General features: G+C 34.7%; 1 protein-coding gene across 2 annotated transcripts in view; it reads right to left on the bottom strand.

Annotated features, from left to right (window-relative positions):
- Positions 1-2,058: 2,058 nt before the first annotated feature.
- LOC138700208 (irregular chiasm C-roughest protein) overlaps positions 2,059-20,841 on the bottom strand; it is an 831,933-nt gene continuing 813,150 nt past the window's right edge. Inside the window, exons 11-12 of one of the 2 annotated variants that reach the window (XM_069826656.1) lie at positions 9,209-9,365; positions 2,059-2,433 (exon numbers count right to left, since the gene is read on the bottom strand). In XM_069826656.1, coding sequence (XP_069682757.1) covers positions 2,401-2,433; positions 9,209-9,365 — 190 coding nt within the window. In that variant the 3' untranslated portion in view covers positions 2,059-2,400. Of the gene's footprint in view, positions 9,366-20,841 lie in introns of both variants that reach the window. The other variant, XM_069826657.1, reaches the window with a different exon arrangement.

Genomic DNA, 20,841 nt, shown 5'->3' with positions numbered 1-20,841 from the left:
GATCTGGGAAAACTATTGATTTAATTTTAAACATGCGCAGTCAATTTAAGACAACAGTGTATTATAATAATCAATTATTAAAAGAATTTTAATTTTGTCCTTTAAATGTTCAGAAATTTGGTCCGAACAAATGTAACTTTTCGTTCTGAAAATGAATTTTAAAATGCTACATTTTTTTCGGATCAAACTGCTACACATTTAAAGGACAAAACTAAAATTATTTCAATCATTTATTATCATAATACACTGCTCTGTTAAATTGACCGAGCATATTGGAAATTATTTCAGTAGCTTTCCCTGTATGAAATGTTTCATTTAAAATATTTTTTTTTTCTCGAAAAGGAAGCGAAAACGAGCAAAATTGTATTAAATCTTTTTGTTTGAAATATCTCAAAGAATAACCCCTTGAAATTAGTGATATTACTTACGGTTCACTCTGTATAATTATATTAATTTAATGTAACTTAAGAACACTGCACTACTTCTGCAAATACGCTATCTAATAAAAGTAGTCTGCCTAAAACCGGAACTATATAAATCCGTGATCGCTTATAACTCATCTGTCAACACTGAGTGGCATATAAAGTAAATACATAATACGGAGTTACAAAATAGAGTTAAATTAAAATTGAACGAACTTGGAATTAATTTTTTACTACTGAATGCAGTAACACAGCTATATTATAATTATAGTACAATACCATTTATAACAGAGATCAATTAATTCAATGTCGTCTTCAGAGACACTTAAAAGTTTCTCTTTTTCTTTAAGTTTCTACTAAGGTCGCTTCTCAAGTGCACGATATAAGCAAATCAAGTTATGTTGTAATATCTTTTTATTTATTCATATAAAATATGGATGTATTGCTACATTTTAAAATTACGAAACAGCATCTCAATAACTTTAAAATATTTAAAACAAATGTTACTTTTTGAACATGTTAACATTTGGTCCAAATTGAGTGTGTTGTTTATTATACATACTATAACCTAAAGTATTTTAAGTTTACAAAACAGAAAGTTAATCATTTTGTTTTATAGGTTATATTCCTACAAAAAATTACGAGTTAATTAAACGAAAATAAAATCACGGATATTTTGAAACTTCGATGGAAGTGAAAATCTTTTCATAATGTTTTGCTGTATATAAGGCGCACTCATCATTTCTGTTAATGTAAATAAAAAAAAATAAATTGAGATACTGTAAAATGGCAAGAAGACGGAAAATAACACACCTTTTTACAAAATACATGACAATATTTAAGGAGACATCTGGGTCGAGTAAATCATTATCAATAGACGTAGTTCAATTTCAACATAATAATAATAATAATAATAATAATAATAATAATAATAATAATAATTTGTGTGGAAAATCATTATCAGATCTCAAACACTATTTAATGTCGATGTAATACTCTAATACTTGAACTAGTGCTTTCAATATATCATGTTAGAAGGAATAAACTTAAAATCTCTGGTCATTTTAGACTATTTTATTTTTCAGAATCGAAGTAAAAATATAATTTGTTTTCAGTCTATGAAATATATAATGGTCGGAATATTTTGTGTTAAATTATAATGTAATGGAAAACTTTTTATGCCACTACAAATGATTCCCACTGAAATGATTTTGAATTTATCTGATATAATTAAATACAGTTTACAAATTTAGTAACACTAAACAACTTCGTAATGTTAAATTCCTAACTGTTCCATGTTTACACTTAAAATCTACATATTTATATTTCTTATCTGAAGTTCAGAAAGACATAATGAATATATAAAGTATTTTAGAAAAAAAAAAAAAACCAATGAACTTATTCACAAACTTGACTTCATGATTTAACAATATAACATAAAATAAAAAACTGAATGTACTGACATTTATAAAATAGTTCTTATTTGTTTTCTTATTTCAGATTTCAGCTCTTTCAAAACTATTAGGTTGAAAGTGTCCCGCCATGTAATAATCATGTGTCGTTCTGTGTGGTTGCTGTTGAAAGTAATTATCTGATTGTAGATGATGCTGGGATGGAGATGATGGATTCACTTTGTTCATCATTGTCATTGTCATTGTTGACCCATTGTTGCTAATAGTGGGCACCTGAAGGTCAGCATACAGATTGTCTTTGGTAGTACCATCACGATCCTTTTTCATTTTAGTTGCTCTTCCGCTGTTGTTGATGTTGCAACGCCGCTGCAAGTCGGGATAAGAAACAATCACAAATGGCAACGTTGTTTGAGGAAGGGAATCACTAAATGAAACAAACATTTCACGGAGCCTAAATGAATGCAAAGGGTTCACAATATTTCTTTTGGCGTTCCTTTTCCTCACTTTAGGTTGGTTTTGTTGTCGGTATTTTATGTTTTTTACAGTTGTAAGCTCGGTTCACACAATCACGCCGTAGTGTTCGTGTGTGAATGAAGATTCTGCCGACAGAAAGAAAATAAAGGAGGCTAGAAAAAAGTCCCAATAAACCATAGTACTCCCAAAGTGTGTCAACAGCGAAAACAGTGCCAAAAGATTTGTGAAGTGTTGAGAAATACGGGAAAATCTGCTGGTGTGGATACATGTTTACCTATGATACTTCATAGCTTGGAGTTATTTTGTTGAGTTATATTTCTTGTGTACATTCATTTAGTGATAAAGTTTATTTCTAAAGTTACAAATCTTGTAACTGTATTGGAATACGCTAAAACATATTTAGAGTACCGTATTTGCTATATATATTATTCTATTCGCATTATATGAAACGAATAAAACTGCATTGTGTGAAGGGAAGTAATACAACTAATAAAAAATGGATTAATATTAAGAGAAAAGCAACGATAAGTTTACAATGTTGCAGAAAAAAATATGTTGAAAAATAAATGTACTTGAAATATCCCGCACTCGCTGTAGTTTATCTTAATATATATGCTTTTCTTTCGATGTGAAATTTCATGTTACAGTATATTTGAATAATATAACTTCAGTTAATAACTTGAAGTCCTTCTGCAAGTTATTTTCCTCATCAGATGAAATTAACTTATTTCATGTAAAATTATAAAACGTAATTCTTAAATAGAAAAGAAGACAAGCTAGAATCTTATTTTGGTCCAAAGTTATAGCCTATATTCTTTTCTTTTTTTTTACGTCACCATTCTTTCTTAATACAGATTCTTCGGAAGTACTGGTACTTTTACTTTTGTACTAGATGTACCAAACCTAATTTCTCCACATTACATCTGACAGTAAACATCTATTATTTTACCAGATGTTTTTCTTATAAGCAGTAAGATTATTTCTCTATGATATTCCTCATTAACCGATATAGAACGAAGATTTTTTTGCAGGTCTGATCTTGTTATTCAAAATGCTACCATTTCTAGACAAATATAGTTCTACTTATTGAATATTTTTCTTAAATTACCTTTGAATGTAATATCCGAGCTGGATTTAGCAGGCTTATTCGTTGATAGCTACTTTCCAAATTAGAATTTATTTTACAATTCTTTAACGTTTGGTAACTTTCACTAACAAATATTCTAAAATTTTAATTTATATTTCCCACAGGAATACTTAAATAATTTCGTATTCAACTCGTCTATTCTAATGAACTGTTTGTCTATTTTCTTAAAAGTCCTCTCAGTTTCTTCTAACTTTAAAAGTATAATTTGTTATTCTATCATTACTTCCTATCACAAAATTATCCAGCTCAAAAAAGAAACTTCGGGTAATGAAACAGTTGATACACTTGCTACAAAGGGCACAACGCTTCCGCAAACCCGTGAAAATTCTGCTTTCTTTCGTACTGCATCACAAATTATTAGTCAAGCTTATCAAAAGGAATACACAGAAACCAAACTCAGAGATCCCACAACAGCAATTGGAAAACAGACATCCATCTTTTACCAGACTGGTCGCTGATGGAGCTGTTGCTATATTTCGACTCTATACAGGGTATGATTGCCTTTTCGAACACCTTCACCGTATTGGCGTACTAGATTGCCCAAATTACAGCTGCTTTAGGCCCGCAACACACTTGCAGAGTTTTCGCCAGCGAGAAATGTGTTGCGAGAAAATTAAAAAATTGATAACATGGATTCAAATGGACGTCCACACACTGGAAGAGATTCTCGCTCGAGGCAAAAACCTCGCGCGAGTTTCTCGCTGGAATCGGTAGCTCAGCGAATTTTCTTGACACATTTATCAAAGATGTTTGACATTTATACTCTTTATGACAATTGAATGTAGAAAAAGATATCATAGGTGACGATGACTTGTATTGTTTTTATTTGAAAACGAGGAAAGATGGCTGATAATTGTAGTCAGAAACTTATCGAATTTGTACGTCTCCCGTAGGCCTATTTATATGAGCGTATTCCGAATCTCACCGGTGAGCAATCCGATGGCATCACGGTGTTCCGAATTCCACCGATGACGTCATTGATGCTCCACCGGTGTCGCACCGGTGCCATCAACTTGCAGAGGTGGTGGCAGTCTCCATCAGCCGCCATCAGTGAATCTGATTGGTTCTTGTATAGGGCGGGAATTAGCAGACGAATGAAATCGTGCACTGTTGTGTCATAGCGGTGTGTTCTGCTTTAGTTCTGCTGTATTGTTTGTAATGAGCACAACGTAAAAACAATATGTTAATGGCTTATGAGCGAACATGTCAACGGACCAGTTATTAATACCGGTTGAAGAAATAAGTTGTTTATGATCTCTTTTATTTGAACGAGATGGCAGTACGGAAATTTCGCAAAATTTTGCTAGCGTAGCACAGATAACCACTTACACAGTCGCCATGACAGCATCGATTCTTCCAGCAGTTTTGTTCCTTATTTTCGTTGCAACGTGACGTCATTGATGCCACCGGACCGGTGAGATTCGGAATACGCTGATGATACACGGGATGAAAACTATAAAAATACGAAACTTAGAGAAGAAATATGGAGACAAATATCAGATTATCTGAAAATAAATAGGGCTATATTTTATTTTGATAAGATTTAATAGTATTGATTAAACATTTGAAATAATGTATCTATATGTCTTAACAGTTTACGTAATTTTAATCAGAATATAGCAAAGAATTCTCTATCATATCATGAATGGCAAAAAACAACTGTGGTCCACTGAACCTGAAATAACGCCTAAACGTATCATCATTCAAATCGAAACCAGTGTCCAAAACTCGCCCTTATTTTCGTAAGATACAATGTGATTTTCAGATATTTCTGGCTTTAATTTTAGGCCTACCCCTACTTCTTCTTTTCATTAACAAAATAAGTTCATGTAGCTCCATTTCCTCATCATCTGAATACTCAGATTCAGCATAAGCGTTCGTACGTAATTTGTAAAGTACAATATACTTACAGGTTACATATTTAAGTACGACAATATACGTAAATACATTACCTATAATATTTCCCCCAACGAGTCATTACTATAATCAGAAAAATGCTTTCTGCATGAAGGCAGTGCATAGATGATCATGCGCGGTGTGATCTGTGATAACGAGAACTCGCCAAGTGTGTGGAGGAAGGCTCTTCGCCTCTTTCTCGCAACACATTTCTCGTTAGCGAAAACTCTTCAAGTGTGTTACGGGCCTTAACCAACTAATTGTCGTGGATTCCGACCACGTCTGAATCTTCGAAGCTCTTACCAAAAACTAAATGTCGGAGAGATACTGGGAAACAAGACAACTTTTGCAATAACAGAATTTTTAACGCACCTAACTTTGTTCCATTTCTGTTTTGTTCGTTTCTTCAGGAGTCAAATGCTTGTTGTATTAAATAGCTTATCTTGATATACTTTTGACGAGAAATAACATGAAATTGAATTAGACCATTTGCAAACTATATTCTAATTATTGAATTAGACCATTTGTTAACTACATTCATAAAAAAAACTAAATGATGTCCTGCATGAATAGAAATCCGGATAAAGAGTTACGTGGGAGAAAAAGACCTTCAGGAGGATCTTTACAACGCCATCCAGGACATATTGAATCACTTCAACACCTCTGATTAAGACAGTGTAATTTAATATTTAATTTAAGTATAATGATAATGGTAACGTAAACTTGAATTCGAATTCTGAGAAAATTTAATTTCATGTGCGCTGCACTTCAAACTTTAAATATTTAATTTGTAAGTAAAGTTGAAGTGTTAATATTTGTAGATACAACAGGACGAACCGACTCCATGTCGTTGATATAAAACACTACAGTATACAGAACTAGCGTATCAGTATTACACTTAAATTTTAATGCAGTATTAACTACCTCAAATTGATTTAATAACACTCCACTGGTCTCAACTACTGCGAGATCTTGACACTAGGCGGTACTATTTTCATTTTTATCACCTCCATAACGTTTGTTTCTTTGTTTGCCAACATTGTACTTTCAATAACTGTATCTTTTAGAATGATTCATGTTTTTTTCATCATCCTCAATTAAAACTTTTCTATCATTTATCTTGTTTATATTATTTAGGTTATGTTATAGCTTATGTTGTATGAGATTATGGATAGTCACGTATCAGAGATTGCTTAATATACAGGACGTTTCAAAAATAGAGGACATAATTTGAGGTATGTATTCCCCATATGTAGACAATACAAAAAGTTCATTGCAACATGTCTCCGGAAATGCTTGGTTTCCGAGTTATGGCCTTCAAAACAGTGACAATCACTGGCCATAACTCGGAAACCAAGCATTTCCGGACACATGTTGTATGAACTTTTTGTATTGTCTATGAGGAATACATACTTGAAATGATGCCCTCTATTTTTGCATATTGATCATTGAAGTGGAATACAACTGTTTTAATAAAAAATAAACTGAATCAACAAAGCCTTCTTGACTAGTAATCGTCCATAGAGTTCAATGAAGATTGTATAGTTGGCACAACTGGTAACAAGAACTCAACATAACACACTACTGCCATCTAGCGGAATATTTGTAATAATGAGATGATACAATAATACATTTTCAAGAGAGTTTAGTATTTTTGTAAGTCAATTAATATTTTATTGTATTAGAGTGCTTTATTTCTTCTAATCTTCACGTACTTTTTTTCTAATCGTGTAATAATCAATTAAATCCCACTCGAGTTTTGATCTTCTCTAGATAAATTGAAACCTCTAAGGGTTAATGTAATATAAAATTCGGAAAGTGATATTTTTATTATAAATTATACCTCTAGAAATATTCGTTACGACAATGAAAATTTTAAGTATAATATAACATACATACTCTTGAGTTCTCCTTGCTATGATGTATCAAAGGCATATTCATGCACAGTAAAGAATACTGACTGCATAGGCTAGATCCATTGCAAAATGCGACAGAGAAGGGAAATTTGTGACTGAAAAATAGAGCCATAGAAACACCGAGTTACGTGATTCGGAAAGCAAGTTGATAGAAAAGATAGAGAACACTGTGCATTAGTGAAGTGCCAAGTACAGATTAAGTCGCTATGTAGTTCTTAGCTTTGTAGTCCAGTTCAGTAATGCGGAAATGTTATGAAACAATAATATCAAATTAGGCCATCAGGTGGTACTTCAAGATATCCATTAAATATAATTGCATGTTTACAGGACTCGATTTTACATGTCTGGAATTTGATGCGAATATGGAAGTCTCGATTAAAAAAAGTTACCTTTTAATGCTAGCAAAATTAATATAGTTCTTGACAATTTCCATCATTTGCTGGTAAATCTTGTAACCTCTTATTGCCAGATCTTAAGAATTAGCACCGGTAGTTCTCATTATACTTGTTTTTTTGAAAGATGGGACATGACAGTTAAGCGGCCGAGCTTGGAACTACAGTGCCATGTTGCCAATATGGACTACCACGCTGCCATCTGATGGTAGCTAGCAATTGTCGTTAAGATATCGAACGTTAAAACATTCATTGACAATTGACGCGATGGTAAGAAAACAATACAAAAATCGACAGAGAATCAAAGACGAAACGTGCCAATGCTAATATTGTGTACACAATAAATTAGCCAATAGAGCTATTAAGCACTCGCCATATGGAAACTGTAAGTTTGGCAATCCAACCGTTGTTACCATAGCAACAGGCCTACCACGCTCTGTGACATTCAGTTGTTTTTCCGATCGCAACGGTCCTGTCATGTCCCATCTTTCAAAAAAACAAGTGTAGGGTACATGTTTTTTTTTATTTTGTATTATTTTCAAGAGAAAATGAAATGCTGAATGCAGTTTTCTTCATGAATTAATTTCATAATAGATTTATTTTATCAGTAACTTAGAGCGATTGTATAAGTGCAGTAAAGAATGCAGCTAACTGTCCATACCGACAGTCAGAAATGCGGCAATGATCACATTCAAAGAGGTTGTAAATAAGTTCCAGTAGTAAAAATTCGAGTCCTGTATTTATAATATACGTAAATCACAAGTAAATGGGCCATTACATATAGCAACACGCAGTCATAACCTTATAATACAGATGCTTTCTGGAAAATATATATTCATTTGTTTTATTTTAAATAGTGCAGTAGCAGAAACAACAAGTGCTTGGCGTTGTGCAATAGTGTAAAAGCAGTGCAAATTAATGGTGCTGTGCAGTCGTTGCTTGGTGATAGTGTTGGTGCTGGTGCACTGTGCAGTAGGGAACCAAAGCATTGAGAAAACAACGACCAGTCTCTCAGCCAATCAGGCAAGTACGATCATGACGTGGACTAGGAAGCCAGACACAGCGTATCTCTCTCATAACTTCTGCTCTCGATTTGCGAACTATCCAGTTACAAGTTATGTCTGTCCCATTTATTTTGGTCAATGGGTTCATACGGGAGAGATGCTAATCTAAGTTCATGCGTCTACACTTAATGTGTCGCACCAAACTGTCTGACAAGACACAATTTTTCCACATCACATCACAATGCAACACAAAAGATTATTCGATCAAACATATTCTTTCCTCCTTTTCATCAACAAATCAAAGATTTTTTTTTCTCATACAAGGCTGAGATGCTGTTAAGTGCGACATATTTTTTATTTTAATTTGTTTTAGCAGGCGGTGACAGAAGGCACACGTGCGGTGGTTGGGTGGTAGTAGTAGTAGTGGTAGTAGTAGTGGTCGACTTGCGGGCAGAACAGTAGGTGGCAGCAGCAGTAGCTGTAGTAGCAGTAGGATGGTGCTACACCCTGGTGGGAGGCTGCAGAACCATGGCGGCCAATCTCACCTTCATCGCTTCGGGAGAGCCGCCGGTGATGGTGTGAGGCCGCCTGGAAGGCGAAGTGCTGTATATCGCCTCGGCAGGAATGGCTCCACCGCCTCCTAAACCTTGATTCTCGAGGCGTGGGGTCTTCCTGCCTGCGCTGTCGACGTCACTCTTCTCGCTGTGATTGTGAACAAAAAGTATTGAACATTAACTCTGTTGCACTAGTAAACATTTTGTAACATCACTTTTAATTAATTAATTAATAATAATAATAATAATAATAATAATAATAATAATAATAATAATAATAATAATATATTTTTATTGAGCAAAGTTTATTGTGTTGTTACCAGAAAAATTATTTTTCGGTGCTTGGTATACCTGATGTGCCAAGAATTCAAAGACTGAAGGACACAAATTTATAAAGAGAGAATCATAAACTTAACACTACCGGTAATGTTTTTATTGTTCAGGAAATCATTCCAACATTAAGTTTTTAATTTAATAAAACACTTATGAAATATTTATTTGTATGTCAGTTGACAATAAATGTTATGTTTTATTTAATGACGCTCGCAACTGCAGATGTTATATCAGCGTCGCCAGATGTGCCGGAATTTTGTCCCGCAGGAGTTCTTTTACATGCCAGTAAATCTACTGACATGAGCCTGTCGCATTTAAGCACACTTAAATGACATCGACCTGGCCCGGGATCGAACCCGCAACCTTGGGCATAGAAGGCCAGCGCTATACCAACTCGCCAACCAGGTCGACAGTTGACAATATGAATGAAACATGATCTCATATACTTTTTCTCAATTAATGTGTGTACATATAAAACTTTCTGCAAAAAAATGGTTATGTCCAAGTGTTCTTTCTATATAAAAGAGAACAGTGAAACGTTTTACAAAAGTTGGTAGATATATGAGATACCTATACAGTGAAACGTTTTACCAAAGTTGGTAGATATATGAGATATCTATACAAAATATGTCAGATTATTATATTGTACAGGAACATCATTTTATTTTTACTTCAATTTTTATTGTACCTGAGTTTTTTAATGTACTTCACTCCCACCCCCTCTACTAGCAAACTTCCAATCGTCCTCCACACAGAACTAAGGCCGCGTATGCAGTCAAAGTCGCCTTACAGTCATAGTAAATAGTACTGAGTTAGTGAGTATAGTACGTTCCAGAAATATGTTCGTGTTTTTCAGTGACGAAAGAGCTTTCACTATTGAATCATATTTTCGCACAGGTACTGTCGTCCGTTTGCCTACGTCGCATCCCGGTTTTCTCCACCGCTTCTGCTCGCCCATCTGTAAAGGCTAGTGGCTGGGCTGTCTTAGCTCTTTTGTGAAAACATTAATTTCTGTTAGGAATTGGACATCTACGTAATATTATACACCTGTTTAAAATAACTTAAATAAAAGGGCCTCGTTAAGTAATTAACTGTCACGTGATTTCCCCCTTTCTATGACCCTGCGACAAAACCACTTGGACGTACAGTAGATAGCATGTCTCAGTAATTTTATCTTTTCGGATCGGGCAGAAGTCAAGATTGAATTTATAGTATATAAGGTACTCTTTTATAGAGTAGGTACAGAATTATTTTAACATGAGTTACTAGTACCAAGGACGAAACTGGTAATTGGAATTAGGTACAATAGTCTATAGTGCGATAATATGCACAAAAGAACTGAAGCCTGTATCGAAATGAAAGGCCACCATTTTCAAAAATATGTTTAAATATCCATATTACCGGTATGATTATTTTTCAATTTAACTTCATTCTCTATATTGTACGCTAATGTGCTGTAGACAGTATAATAAATACACTGCATAATGAATACGTACGAATGGATAGCTCAGTTCGTGAGTAATAACACTTATTGTTAATACAGTAACTGTATCTTGATTAAACAAAAACCTAATGAAAATTATCAAACTCAAAATCGCTATATTTCCTGGTTTACGTAAATGGATGAACTACTTTTCTTCCCTTCGATACCTAGTAAAGTGATTTGTTTGTATTTTACGCAGTATCATCAAACTCCAGACATGGAAGGGAGTAGCAAACGGTTTTTCCGGTTCTCAACCGTTAATCCAAAGTATAGGCAGGTTAATATTAGAAATGTTAGTAAAAATAAAATTATGTCTCTATATAAGAAACGAGAGGGACAGTTTTTTTTTCTGAAAAATTAATAAGCTTATTTTGGACTTGTCCAGTTTTTGCTATAAACCCTTCAATTTGTAATAACATATAATATCAAGATAAATGACCAATGTCGTCGGCCTGGGTAGTGCAGTCGGTATAACGTTAGTCTTCTGTGCTCGAGGTTGCGGGTTCGATCCCGTCCCAGGTCGATGGCATTTATGCGTGTTTAAATGCGACAGGCTTATGTCAGTAGATTTACTGGCATATAAAAGAATTACTTGAGATAAAATTCCGGCACACTGAAGACGCTGACATATCCTCGGCAGTTGCGAGCGTCGTTAAGTAAACCATAATTTAATTTTAAAATGACCACTGGGATAGAAAACCTTCATTCTACCGCATAGTCTGAGAGGAGTTAGATGATAAAATATGAATATGCATTATTAAATAATGTTCAAACAGTAAAGTTTGTTCTAAACGTATTAAATACAATTGAGGCATAGCCACATGGACGAAATATTTCTCTCGTATCCCAAAACCAATATGCACGGAGAGGATTTAATTGTCAGTTATTAATTTTTGGTTTAATTACATATGTTTTAAATAAAAACTTTAGTATCGACATTCTACACTCATATAAAATCCCAAAACAAAACTTTTTATTCCATTCTCTATGGCGGTTTTAGTTAGAGGCAACGAAATGGAATAACGCGGAGCCTGTGTGTACAATATTGTATTTACTCTATGCAGTATTTTATTTTTCTGCCTTCAATATTTCATATTACCCTGAAGCTAACTGTGCACATTGTTGCCATACGAATGGGATGACTCCATTTGGTTTAGGTATTACACAATCTAGTACTGTATATACAGTCACGAAGCTTGAGTTTATGAGGGTACTAAAAACAATAGACTGTGCAGGTACTATTTCGCATTGTCTGTAATGAGGCGATAGTAGCGATCCTAGTGGTTAGCAACTATCTATGGATGCATATTCACTACGTATTGAGCTTCGTGACTGTTTACCAAACTGTATTAGCTTGTACGACCCAAACATTTTCTCCTCTCTCCTTTGGCACATCTGCCGACAACCAATCTAATTATAACAAATGTTATAGACGACGTTTCGTAGTAATCCATCACTTATATCATAAAGATAATTTCAGCCTTTTTGTACAGGGACATACTTTATTTTTACCAACATTTTTAACATTAACCTGGCTATACTCGGAAACACTGTTACCCTCCTTCCATTACAGGAGTTTGGAGTTGCTAGTGCAATATGTCAACAAATCATTTTACTAGCTATAGGAGGAGAGAAAAGTAGTATATCCATTTATGTTACAGGGAAATACAGTATTACGATTTTCAATTTGGTCATTACTTTTACAGTATTTTATAAAAAAACAGTAGAATAGTAATTTTTTTTTTTCACAAACTCAACTCTTCAGGCGGTTATATACATTATGTAATGTCTACTTTATTCAGCATATTACTAACCTAATTTATTCCTGAGAATTTTGTGAGCACTTCCGTAAGAAACCCCAATTTCTACAGCTAACTTCTTGACCGACTTATTAGGACCTCGCTGCATCATTCCTCTAGCATCTTCTACAGCATCTTCTATCACCTTTGTTGGCCATTTACACTTTTCTTCCTTTCTGTACACTCTGTTGCTCTAAATTTATCTACCAGATTAATGACATTTCTACGAAAATATTCCGTAATGACATAATCAGGAAATTGTGAAAAAAAAAAAAAGAAAAACTGTTGTTCAGATTCGGTTATATTGTAATTCCAGTTTCCATCATTGTCTTTCATACCTACAAACAGTAAAACAAAACTCTTGATTAAATAATGCTGTTAAGTACCGCACCATATTATAGGTACCGTACTTTCGGTAACTCTAATCCTCACTTATGCTCAGTCCACACAGATAAATTCAGTTATGCTATACACCATACCTATGTGAAAATAAACTTCAATAATATAAGCTTTTTCTTCTATAGAAAATGCAACATATTTCTGAAACACACTGTACTCTGTACTGTTTATTTCACTGCTAGCAACAGCGGCCGTAAGTTTGTGTGACTGACGTTAGCAAGGATATTAGTGAAGGGGGTGGGATCAAGTACATTTAGAAACGCAGGTACAATAAAAATTGAAGTAAAAATAAAATGATGTCCCTGTATATTGATTTGTACACGGAAATGGCCCATTGGATCAAGGTTAACTGAGAGTACCATTGTAATACATTTTAATTAATCATCGACTTATAAATCTATTATATCCTTTGAAGTAGTCACGATGTCATATTTCTTACGTAAACACTCTCATGTGATTCTTATATTTCGGAAGTTGTTGAAAGTTCGTGCTATATAAAAGAGTGCATGGTCAAAAACGAAGAAGAATAATAATAGAGTCCTCCGTATGTGACGCCACGGGACGTACAGAAATATCTTCCACAGTGCGGATACGCGTAACAGTTTGGCTGGTGTTGCATGCGTGCAGTTAACCTCAGTCTGTTGTGATTACTCGTACGTAGCGTAGTGCAAGGTATTGTTTTTTTCTGTATTGTATTGTATTGTATTGTATTGTATTTATTAACATTCCATGGTATTCATACATGCTTACAGCTAGAATATGGAACAAGTCAAAAAACTTAATACTATTATAAAATCTTAATCTATAGTCACAGTCTAGATGAAATATATACACACGAGATTTACAATATAGTCTACTAGTACAACACATAGTTTTAGTATCAATTTCATGAAGTGTTACTGAATGTCATGAATTCACCTACAGAATAGAAGGCGTGAGAAATTAGGTACTTCTTTAATTTGGCCCTAAATAATTTTATGTTTTGAGTTTCATTTTTTATATCGATAGAGAGGCTATTAAAATTTTTACTGCCATATAACGCACTCCTTTTTGATAGCACGATAGACTTGCCGATGTAGTATGAAAGTCATTTTTTTGACGTGTATTTATGCTATGAACTGTTGAATTAGTTACAAAGTTTTCACGATTACATACGAGGAAGACTATTAATGAAAAGATGTACTGAAAAGCCATGGGCATTATTTGTAGTTTTTTTAAAATAGTCCTACACGACTCCCTAGATTTCGCACCTACTATTATTCTAATTACTCTTTTTTGTAATAGAAATATATTGTTACTATCTGTGGAATTTCCCCAGAATATTATTCCAAAACTCATTACCGAGTGGAAGTATGCAAAGTATATTGTTTTTAAGGTATTGATATTTACTATCTTTTGCATAGATCTAATAGCAAAACAAGCTGAATTTAGTTTGGGGGTAATTTCTTTAATATGATTTTTCCAATTTAACACATTATATATTTTTAAGCCAAGAAATTTGGTTGTTGTTGTTGTTGTTTCTAATAGGGATCTATTGTTAATTATTGTGCTAGAAATTTGCGACGTTGAATTTGGACAGGATTTAAATTGAATTATGTTAGTTTTGTTACAATTTAATACTAATTTATTGACTGAGAACCAGTCACATATTTTGAAGAGAATTTCCTCTGTTGAAGAATGGAATGTGTTGGAGTTATTGGCTGTAATTACTATACTTGTGTCATCTGCAAATAATATGGGATGACCTACATCTTTTATAAGGGGGGCAAGATCATTTTGAGAATGGTGTAGGCCTATAGCATATTTAGTGAGTTTCTGTAGTTTGAAGTTATGAAAAATATGAAAGAAAATATCTGACAAGTCATTTCGAATATTCGCAAGGAGAGAGTAGTCGAGTATTTCAGAACAATCTTCGGAGATGTAAAAAAATGTACTGAAGCAGAAGGACACTTTGAACATTTCTTGTTACACAGGTAAGCTGGACTTATACTCATTTTAAGTTTTTTTTAATACAAAATTTCCCCGCTAAACAGGTTTTAGAAACTGAAGTTACTACCGCAGAAATGGTGGCCGATTTCGCGGTAAATGTGCTAGGCGTATAATAGAAAATGTTTCTGAGCTTTCGGTGTGAGGGAAGCGTCATATTCTTACCTCAGAAGCCAGAAAGAAGCAAGTCCAAAATATCCATTTTGAGAAATGGTATGATGAATGTTCCACTTTGCATAGCGCTACTTTGAATATCGAATATGGAATTCGGGAGTACCAATATCAAAACAATGAATCAGCCATAACCTAAAAATCCATGTTTTGGCACTTACTCGTTTTGTCTTCTGACGCAAGATATGTAAGACCAAGACCGTCTCCAATACTCAGACCTTAATACAGAAAAAAGATGGCCGCCGCTGCGGTCCAACCACTTCCATTTATATAGACGGCTCTGCCATATCCTTATGTCAAAATAGTTAAATTTTTCGTATTTATTAAGTTGAATTACTAAATTTTGTTTTAAATAAACGCCCAGCGTTAATTTATGAGCAATGTTTGATTCAATTTCAAAGGCGAGACAACAAGATAAGTATGGTACGAGTAGAAACACATTGCTATAAAGTTATGAACTTGACAGTGTAAACACAGCCTGGAAATAGTTTTCAATAAGTTGAAAATCATACCCTGAACTCCATATAAGTTACTGCAGTAAATGCAAACGTTCATTAATAGTTGTTGGGCATACAAAAGGATAACACACACTTAAAATCAATAACACAATTAAACTACTACTTACTACTAGCTACTACTAATAACAATAATTCAGCTTATATTTTATATTTTTAATAGATGGATGTTGACAATCTAGAGTCCTTAGCCTAATTCGTCCTGAATTTCAATTCTTTATGTTTTGTCACTTTTAGGCTTAGGCCTAACTCTTTTCACTTTTCTCGATAATTGGTTTGAAATGTTTTACCCTCGTTCAATACTTTTGTATAGTTATTAATGATGGAATTTCTTCTACACGGTCATCTTTCATATTCAAGAAAATAACATAGTCATCTTAAACAACGGTCATAAATGAAGCCACACTTCTTTCCTGAACATCACTTTGAAACTGAACAAAAATGCTAATAATGTCCCTATCACACCATTCCCTGAAAAATTCTTCTTCTCTCTCCATCTGTTCCCCTTTCCGTTGATGTGGATTCTTTCTGGGTGCTAGAATGACTGACAGTACGGTATGAAAGCTGGTTAGGAAATAAGGTTCTTTAGGCGTCATCGGTAAGATTCGAAATTTCCTGAGGAATACGAAAAGCATCACCATTTACGATAGGAAAAATATCTTTCCTAATAATTAATCTAGGCTCAAAATATTTTATGTGTAACACTGTCATTTTAGGAGGATAGGAACTGGCCATCCTACCTCATTATCTCTTGACTTAGTTGCCTCATAAGTGGTGCCTTGTTGATATTTGTGAGGTTTAGGCCTGTCTTCGGACAACTGACTAAACAACAACAAACTGTAATTTCCTTAAATTGGAAATTGTCACGATTATGCACCTAAACCATTTGTCGCGTAGTAAAGTTATATTTTTCGGGAACTTAAACGCTGAAATATGAGAGACAGATCCACTATTAGAATTACAACCCGATAAACAACACAAACAGCCCATTTCACGACGTAATTAACACAAGAAAACATCATAACAAAACCACGTGGTAATAATTCTTGAACCGCTACCGGCGCCATTTTGGCCACTATCGATACCTACATTAAGGTCTGAGTATTGGAGACGGTCTTGGTAAGACCGAGTACTTCTCGATTACGAAAAACGCAGAAATTCCGTTTACTACTATCGATGGAAAGTTCTTTTTTTTTTTAGTAGGTTATTTTACGACGCTTTATCAACAGCTTTGATTATTTAGCGTCTGAATGAGATGAAGGTGATAATGCCGGTGAAATGAGTCCGGGGTCCAACACCGTAAGTTACCCAGCATTTGCTCATATTGGATTGAGGGCAAACTCCGGAAAAAACCTCAGCCAGGTAACTTGTCCCAACCGGAAATCGAACCCGGGCCACCTGGTTTCGCGGCTAGACGTGCTAACCGTTACTCCACAGGCGTGGACGCAAAGTTCTTAAGACTACTAAAAATCAGTTAAAGAACAAAAGAACAACAAAAATAGTGTTAGTCATGGTTAAAATATAGATAAAATTACCTTTTCATACGAAGTTCACCAGTTCAAATCCTTTGGAAGGGAATTTAAAATGAGATGTTCTCCGTACGACACATAGATAAAATAATTCTAAACTTGAAGGAGAGAACTTCTGGAAAAAAACAGCTGACAGTTTCCCTGCCTAGGATTTATGCTATACAAACATATATCTTTAGACGCTGTGAAAGCAACCAAGAGGCTAACAGGCATTTTCAATTAGGAAATATAAATATTTAGAAGAGTTTTTAATGTCAAAGGAAGAAACGTTGTTTCACGTTCATCTTGTGTTTCATTTCAGTAGGAATGAACGCAAACTCAGTGAAACCAGAATTCACAGTTGCCAGTCGTGAAGTTTCGATTGAGAATCGGAGAGTGAAACAAAAGTCACATCTATCCAATCGCTGGATCCACGAACAGCGAAACTCGACTCGCTTTCGATGTCACAAAAGTGGTGTGGAGTTATAGCACACGTTCCACGACACGGAGAGAAGCTAGTTTTTGAGTTCTCATTATACAAAACCTATAAAGTATTATCATGCTACGGGGGAGGAAAAAAAACTACACAAATAAAAGCTTTTAGGATCTCGGATTTTGAATAAAATGCTTTTGACATGTCTGTCTGTGTGAAGCCTTTTCCTGAACTACTGGACGGGTTTAGTTTATATTCAAAATCTGCTTGTCAGTTCATGTACAAATGATGCACATACGAAAATAAGGGATTTGTGTTTCACACAATAACACACAGTAGTGACTTACTACTAATCGTCGTCGAAAATTCAGTCTCTGAATTTTAAAAAATAATGAAGAGTTATATGGAGCAGTATACAGGGTGATTCACAACTAATGATCCGCGCTATAGGAATCTGTTCTACAGGCCATTTTGAGCATAAATTGTCATATTAACATGTGTTCTATTATCAACCGTTAAGGAGTTACAGCTGATGGAACCCTACAGTGGTTTTGAGCAGAACTAAGAATTATTCACTTAAATAAACATAAATATTAACTCAAAATACTGTAACAATCATAAAAAAAAACATAACTCAGTTTGGAAGCAGATTTTCAAATATCTCTCCTTCCACTTCAATGCACTTGGCCGCACGGATGTGAATGGAGCTTAGCGTTCTGTACGTAGGCCCGGCTGTCCCTAATGAGCGCATCAGCGTACACAATAAGAGAAGACTAATCTTCCCCATCCCCCCGTACTTCACACGTTATAGCTCAACCTTCCGTTTAGTTTACGTTCCAATGTTTGTATTACGATGCAAGCAACTCCAAAGTCTGACTCACAGTATAACGATTGGATTTTAACGAATAACTTTCAAAGTAATGACAATCAGGCCCATGTTCAGATGAAATTTTATAGTCAAAATTGCAAATAAAACTGATTCCTAAAACGTGTGTCAGTCGTGAATCAACCAGTAAATGTTGTTCCCACAATAATAATAATAATAATAATAATAATAATAATAATAATAATAATAATAATAATAATAAAACTGTTACAAAACTATGCCTCAAAGGAAGAACTTACCTAGAACTTTGGAATTTGAAAATATATACTGTATATGAATTACATGCAACAAATTAGCATAAATCTAGCCGCTTATAAAATTGAGGAAGAAGTAATAAGTACCAAGACAGCCGTGTAAGAAAGGGAAGAAAATTACATTAGGTACTACGGTGGTGGTGGTGGTGGTGGTGGTGGTGGTGGTGGTGGTGGTGGTGGTGTCTAATGCCTACCCACTTCACTTGCGTGATTCGGGTTCCGCATACTGCGGATAGATGGCATTACTGTGACCCATTTTCATGTAGCACACCACTTCGGCGGGTCACGTTATGCATGATGTATATCTGTGAAGACTTATATGTTGCGTACTAGGGTGAGTGTATGTGTAAGTGTTCGTGTAAGGGTAGTGTAGGAAAAGGGTGAGGATGATGATGATGAAGGTGAGGAAGTCAGAAGGAGAAACCCGGTGCCGGCACGTAGCCTACTCATAACTGTAAGTATTTCTGAAGCAGGCAATTATTTCTCATTATACAAAAGATCGCTCTTCATCCCTCGCAACGACAATTTTATTCAAGGAAACTTCACAGTTTCTTTTCGCGGAGCAATAATTAGTAACAATAAATGAGGTGGGCTGTAATAGATTTTTCTTTACAAGTTTGTGGATGGTAAAGAGGAGATCAATGGAATAGAGAATGGAACTTGTGAACTAACATGGTAATAGAAATGCGGGAGGAAGTAGTCTTTGACAATATGAGTTAAACCACGACTTTCTTATGATTGCCACAGTTTTAGTCTTCTTCTTTGATACTTTCATTTTATATTTCTCACAAAATATGTTATTCGATTCACGTAAATCTGTGCCAGCTGGCAGTAAATAAATCATAGGCTAATACAAGACCTGTTACAATTAATATTTGTTTTGTATGTATAAATTCAAAACTTGTACAACATTTAATAAAAGTTCACAAAAATCAATTTTTTTCTTAGTTTTGGGTAACTTAACACATTATTATTATTATTATTATTATTATTATTATTATTATTATTATTATTATTATTATGCTGTGCTATTTAATGTTGTTAAATATAATAATAATAATAAAAGTAACTTACTTTGGGGTCGTGTAAATTTGGAGGTAATTGTATTGTGGAGTTACAGCAGCCTCACTTTTGTGACAATGATGAAACTTTGGATTGGGTTCTCGATGTGAAACAATAATTACATTTTGAGAAGGGACCCTGCTCTAAGGAATTAGTCACGCCCTAAAAACGAGCAAACAAATGAAAGACCATGGATCTCCTAGTATACCACGGGACGCTGCCGCTGAAGATCAAACAACGGTAAATTGGGGTGTGGTGCGGCCGTAGGGTGGGTAGAGGGATGCATGGACAGGCGGACATGACACCTCGACAGCTGGGAGTGACGGCCACTAGACGACCACATCTGAGCCAGCCACTTGGAGACGTCTGCAAACAACTCACTGTTCACAAACAACCGCATTTACAAGCAACACACCTACATGCTTCAACCAGCACTCGTCGGTTTTGAGTAGAACTAAAGTCTTTTTCCTCGTTAGGTATGGGATGGAGTAACTTAGAATTGACAGAACATAAAACATGCAACTTCCTCCCTTGTTCTATTTGTATTCCCCTTGTTCTCCTTGTATTCCCGTTGTTCTATTTACGTTCTCCTTGTCTTCTCTTGTTTCCCTTGTCTTGTCTTTGTTCTCCTTGTCTGTCCCTTGTTCTTCTCTTCCTCTTGTTCTTCTCTTCCCCTTGTACTCCTTGTCTTCTCCTTATTCTCCTTATCTTTCCCTTGTTCTCGTCTTCGCCTTCTGATTACTTTTTAAAAACTATATTTCGTAAGTAGCCTCCACGCCAACGAATACATTCCTG

The sequence above is a fragment of the Periplaneta americana genome, chromosome 5 (assembly GCF_040183065.1).
Source record: "Periplaneta americana isolate PAMFEO1 chromosome 5, P.americana_PAMFEO1_priV1, whole genome shotgun sequence".
Lineage (NCBI taxonomy): Eukaryota > Metazoa > Arthropoda > Insecta > Blattodea > Blattidae > Periplaneta > Periplaneta americana.
This window is presented reverse-complemented; position numbering and strand designations above follow the sequence as displayed.